The sequence below is a fragment of the Acipenser ruthenus genome, chromosome 11 (assembly GCF_902713425.1).
Source record: "Acipenser ruthenus chromosome 11, fAciRut3.2 maternal haplotype, whole genome shotgun sequence".
NCBI classification, from domain to species: Eukaryota; Metazoa; Chordata; class Actinopteri; order Acipenseriformes; family Acipenseridae; genus Acipenser; species Acipenser ruthenus.
The window spans coordinates 178,964-184,963 of record NC_081199.1 but is presented as its reverse complement, the minus strand read 5'-3'; the positions used below and the strand labels follow the sequence as shown (position 1 = coordinate 184,963).

The window sequence follows — 6,000 nt, the reverse complement described above, 5'->3', positions numbered from 1 at the left end:
CCGCACTGAAACTAAAACTCCCTTCAAATCACAATGGAAATTAACACTGTTGACGCAAGACGACGTTGTTTTTCAAAGCCTAGCTTATCCAAGATATATAATTAGCCGTTTCAAAAGCTACACAGTTAGTCATTATATTAAAGGGTTTGTGCTATATACTATAAACAGGTATGTTAAGTATGGCCTTTGAGACAATTATTACTGGCGTAGTTTCAAAAAGTAAGATTTTTTAGACTGCCAGACAGACCACCATCATTACCATTCTAAACAAACACGCCTAGTCTTTCAGGTAAACACCGTCTGATTCCATTTCTGACGTAAATTACATCAGCTCCGCGACCAATAGGATCAGAGATCCCCTCGATGTCAGAGCGCTCATTGGCCAATCGCTTCGGAACACGATAGTAGAAATTGAACGCAACAGGAAATTCATCAGAACAGACAGAAATTGACAACAGGGAAGGCGCTGGGGTTTTTAGATTACGGTCTATTAAATTATAATCCCTCAGAATTTCCCTCAAATTAGGGTTAATTCAGACCCAAACAGGAATACAGAATGGTTGTCGTAGGTACTGGGGCAGGTTTAGCCCATAAAGTGCTTTTGATCTCCGGGAAACAGGCTGGCACAGCAGCCGGAGCACAGGGTGGGTTTAACCGGTCCATCTCTGTGGTGCTGCCGTCGGCTTCTCAGGTTTCATCGGATTCAGATTCAAATGGATCCGGACAGCCTCTCCGCAAACGACAGAGGCTCACACACTTGAGCCCGGAAGAGAAATCACTTAGAAGGTAAGGCCGGTGGAATCTACTTCGTATCTCTTATTATAATGTGCTGGACATCTCTTCAGACAATCGTCATGTATTTCATGAATATAAAATAGATTTAGAAATAGTTAACATTAAGAATGTATTTTTGTAATGCCTACCGGTAACAATATTATAACACATACTGCATTGTGAGTTTCATTGTCAGTTCTTCGTATTGCAGGAATCGTTAGGGTACTCATTTTAAATGTGTATGCTTTTCCGTGTGTGTTAAATACGTTAGACCGGTAGGAACAGCATTTCCTGATTAGCAACCACACAGTTGCGTTTTCATAAATTCCAGGATTCACATCCTGGTCTGTCTGCCTGCGTGGCAAGATGGCTGTGTGGTTACGCAATATCCTCCTGAACTCTGACTGGCTCACTGGCCGACATTCAAATAAACCCATTAGGGCAGCCTCGCTGCTCTTCCTGTGTATCCCTCGCTGATCCTTGTCATTCTGTTTCCCTCAATAGGAAATTAAAAAACAGAGTAGCAGCACAGACTGCTAGAGACAGAAAGAAAGCAAAAATGGGTGAATTGGAACAACAAGTTATAGAGCTGGAGATTGAGGTAAGAAGGGTGTCTTTCACTTTTGCATATTTAGATATAGATGTCGTTTTTTACAAGGTAACTAACGGTTTTAATTGGACATTGCTAACGCATCATGCAGTATGCATTACAAGGGGGAAGTGCTGTGCAACTTAAGATGTTGAATAATGTGTTACATTCTACCCCTCCTCTTCTAGAATGATAAACTTCTCATTGAAAATCAACTTCTACTTGAGAAGGCAGAGGGTCTTCAGGCAGAGAATGAGGAACTGCGTCAAAGGTTGGGTTTGGATACCCTGCAAGTAGAAGAGAAAGAGACAAAGGTAACCACACTAATTTCTTTCAGTAATTCAATGGCTGAGGTGCTGGATGGGTTTAGATAAAGGCTGTGTTTATTCACTGACATTGGCATGTGTCTGAAAGTAAGGTTCCAAATACTCCATCAGTTCTGTTAACCTGTTCACCAGCACGTTGCCTCAGACAGACCAGCAATGTAAAAATGTATTGGATTGTTCTTGTACTATAAGCACATAGATTGTGTATGGAGTGCCCTTGGTCCTTTCATGTGTAGAAGTGATCCGTGTGTTCTTGTCCCTGCAGCTTCAGTTGGAGCAGCTCCAGCGGATGCAGTCCTGTGTGGATGATGTCAGTTTGGTGAGCGGGTCTTCTGAGTCTGCAGTACTCAGGCTACGTGTGCCTCCGCAGCAGGTGCAGGCCCAGATGTCATCAAGCCTGAAGAAGTCCACATGGGTGCTGACATTCCTGACTCTTCAGGCCCTGAGGTGAGCTGCCTTTACTCTTACTGCTTGCGTACAGGACACAGCATCCCGCTGTGCTACTGTTGTACATATTGTCTTGCACATGCTGAACTACACGGGTATGTGCAGGGTCTACATTTTACAATTGAAGAATATTACTTGCAGGCTAATAGGATTCACAAGTGTCTTGTAGTCTACTGCAACCATCAGCAATTCCATAGAGGATTGTAGAGCAGAATGTTGTGGAGAGCAGCTCAAGTAAATTAGCAGCTTGCAGCAGGGCAGAATGGCAGATGTCTGTGAACCAAGCCTTCTGTGTGTGAGGGTAGGGTCAATGAATCAATTTTGGCATACTGTGTTGCATAGTAAGCTGTAGGAGAGCCTATACAGTAGTGATAATTGGACCACAGCAATTGCTTGCCTGTTGTATTAAAGATTACCGAACATCTGTATTTTGAAACCATTTGAATTTCTCATTCTTTCAGTGTTAAATGATAGTCGCTTGGTAAGTTACTGAATGTGCCCCATCTCTCTCTTTCCACAGTCTGATCTCTTGTTTAGCCTTCTGGACATCCTTGACCCAGAAATGTTTCTCAAGTATCACAACTCAGAGCCTAAGGAGCTGCCAGGAGTTGGGGGCGCACGAGATTCAGTATTTGCCTCCCCATCTCCGTCTCTGGGGACCCCACCAGTTAAGCTGGAAGCCATTAATGAACTGATCCACTTTGACCACATCTATACCAAGCCCCTGGCTGATGAGGTGGTGTGCGCTGAGCAGGGTGAAGAAAGTGTCACAGTAGTGAAGATGGAGGAGGTCTTGTCAGTCTGTGTGAAGGAGGAGCCCACTGATGTGGCTCTGATCCCTGGCATGAGAGTTGATGACTTCCTGTCCTCTGCACCTCCTCCTGCTCCCCAAAGCGATCATGACAAATCAGGCTACATGTTGGATGCTTACAGCGACTCGGGCTATGAGAGGTCCCCTTCCCCCTTCAGTAACATGTCCTCCCCGCTGTGCTCAGATGGCTCGTGGGAGGATGCGTTTGCCAATGAACTCTTTCCTCAGTTAATCAGTGTTTGAAATGACAACCGACCCAAAAGGAATAGTCTTGTATAAAGTCTTAACGTTTCAAAAACAAGATCTGCCTTTTTTGTTGACAGCAACTTCATAATTTGTGAAGGTGTCAGACAGGGGTGGTATCCCAACCCCATTACACTGTAAATAAGAGTCCTTGATTATTTCTCGCAGATTCAAGAATCGCCCACTTTAAGTTGGGAGTGATCACATTGTTTAGCCTTAAGAAGCAGATGTTAGTCTAGCTTTCTGTATGGGTTGTAAGAATGTTTCCCAAAGCTTGAAATTAGTAGAGAAGCAAATGTTACAAGTCCAAAAGGAAAGATAAATGAGAATTATTTTTAAGTGAGTAAGTGTCCCGTCCATTTTTATAAGTCCTGCGGACACATCTATATGGAATGAAACAACTATTTATTACGGTTTGTTTTGTGTAATGTCCCCTCTTGAGTTGCTTATGCTGTCCAGCACTATACCCTGATCTGTCAATTCAATCTTTAGTTTAGCATGTATAAAGCATACATGTTTGTCTGTGTCCTGTGTGTGTTTTTTTATTTCATGTGACTTTACTCTGTAACTGCTGTTGATTTCTCATGATTGTTTTCAGGGGATGCTTTCTTCATGTGATAGTTAAGCTACTTGTGCAATTAAAAAAATGCAATAAAATTGTCTCCTGTGGCTTTGTATTGTGGGATACGTCTAGGTTTAAGTCTGGAAAAGACCATAACAAACAGTTATATATTGCAGCAACATTTCAACACAAATCTGAACATGTTCAGCCTCAGCACTGCACCATATATTTCTTGATATGTTTATTACCACCAGTGAGGAGCAAGCCCCATTATTACTGGCTCAAGGCAGCTGACAGCTGTGCCAGTCTAGTTATTAGGAGCAGCTGTGGTCAGCGCCCTGTGCAGGTTTCATAGATGCAATTAAAAATAAGTGCTTGAGTACCACAATGCAATGGCATTGCTGCCTAATTTCCTCCCCATTTAGAGAGGGCTGCTGCTTGCTAAAGAGTCATGCAGCTCTGACACATATATTAAGAGACAGTACTGTATAATACAACAGGACACAGTGTATGACAGTTGTTTTCACCTGACCAGTCTTGGTAATTTGGACCATTTTGACACAAAGTGTCATTTGACCTCTTCTCACCTTTTGACTTGGTAGCCACACTTTTGAAAGTCGTCAAATTATAATCCCATCTGGAATACAAACCTGTTATACAGGTATGAAATAAAACAACATCTTACAACGAGAAGCTCCAGTCTGCCCCTTGAAACAGACCCACGCGTGGACACACCCAAGGCAGCCCGAACATGATCTATTTTCATTCTGCTCCCAGAAGCAAACCCACGCGTGGACACACCCAAGGCAGCCCTATTCACAGTGGAACATTAGCATACCTGTTTTGTTGTATCTGCACTTTTTTTGGAAGTACTGGAAATGCATATTTGTTTTAGGGTGAGTTGCATTGTTACCTGTCAAATTCCAGTAAAATAAATCTTTAATTCAAGAGAAAGTTCTTCTATTTCATAGGTGTAAATGGCTGGACTTTCGTGTTGTCTCATTGAAAAAAAAAAGAATTTTGTTAATTCGGCAATCAAATAAAATGGAGGACCACCACATAGTGTCTTTTTTTTTTAATACAATCTCAGGGTGATTGAAATTACTGTGGACATGTGGTTTACAGTAAACCTGTAGCCACCACAAGACTATTTCAATAAGGACATCATGTGCGCAAAGGTCAGTAATAAGGAATGGTGCCCGTGTTCTCTAGAAATGCTGATTAACAAACAAGCATCTTCTGGATCGGCTGGATTTGTAAAGGAGTTGCAATTCATTTATTGCTGAATTAATGAATACGGCTCACAGAACCAGAAGAACAACTGAATTCAGGTTTCTACCTGATCAAGTAAACAACTGAGTCATAGAATAGAACAGGATAGCTGAGATCTCAATACTGCTCTCTGGCACACAGTGGAAAGAATATCCCTTACAATTCTATAGGCTGAACCCAAGTGGCCATGGATTTAGCCCCCTCGCTCCCCCACATTTACATTTCTGTTGGCATTACCCTGTACTGATAATTAAGGCCTTTCTAAATACCAGAAAGTACAGTGAAGGTGGAATTTGGAATGCAGATTTACATCATTATTAGTGTGGCAATAAAAGATTGTAAAAAACATTTTTTTAACTAGAAGCCCAAACGATGTTGACTAACTGGGGTGCAAACAGCAGCAGACTGGACTCTTAAGGCAGCTGCACATGTTCTCACATAGCTGCAAGCAGGCTTAGACAAGCACTTGTGAAACTGGAGAGGCTGTATGTAATGCTGCCTGCGCTCCAATCCCTACGCTATGCTTAGTAACTACACCCCCCTTGTTTAAAAAAGAAATGATAGCAAGTTGCAAACTGGAGAGTTTGAAGAACACGATGACAGGTTACCAATATGATGTGACCCTGTAGAAACTAATGGCAGAAATGTAAGCAGACTGTAGCATGAACTGCCGCGGGAGGAACACAGTGTGTTTAGGACACCTATTGCACGCTGGTATAGAAAGGTTATTGTATGTGCTTCTCTGCAGAGTCAGAATAATGTAAACTGACATGGGATGTGCTGAGCTCACTGATCCTGTGTATGATCAGAGTACCTTACGATGATCACACATGTGCAGAGTACTCACAGTGTGTTACGATGATCACACGTGTGCAGAGTGCTCACAGTGTGTTACGATGATCACACGTGTGCAGACTACTCTCAGTGTGTTACGATGATCACACGTGTGCAGACTACTCTCAGTGTGTTGCGATGA

General features: G+C 42.5%; 1 protein-coding gene across 1 annotated transcript; it reads left to right on the top strand.

Moving 5' to 3' along the window:
- Positions 1 to 420: 420 nt before the first annotated feature.
- LOC117426296 (X-box-binding protein 1-like) lies at positions 421 to 2,977 on the top strand. Its single transcript, XM_034043737.3, has 5 exons — positions 421 to 786; positions 1,279 to 1,375; positions 1,552 to 1,677; positions 1,955 to 2,136; positions 2,657 to 2,977. Exons 1-5 carry the CDS (start codon positions 557 to 559, stop codon positions 2,829 to 2,831), a joined length of 810 nt encoding a protein of 269 aa, XP_033899628.1. The 5' UTR covers positions 421 to 556; the 3' UTR covers positions 2,832 to 2,977.
- Positions 2,978 to 6,000: the final 3,023 nt, after the last annotated feature.

Excerpts from the sequence above, each read along its gene's own strand:
- LOC117426296 (XM_034043737.3), top strand. The coding sequence starts at position 557 with ATGGTTGTCGTAGGTACTGGGGCAGGTTTAGCCCATAAAGTGCTTTTG. Across the intron at positions 787-1,278 it reads GAAGAGAAATCACTTAGAAG|GAAATTAAAAAACAGAGTAG; the intron begins GTAAGGCCGGTG and ends TTCCCTCAATAG. Across the intron at positions 1,376-1,551 it reads TTATAGAGCTGGAGATTGAG|AATGATAAACTTCTCATTGA; the intron begins GTAAGAAGGGTG and ends CTCCTCTTCTAG.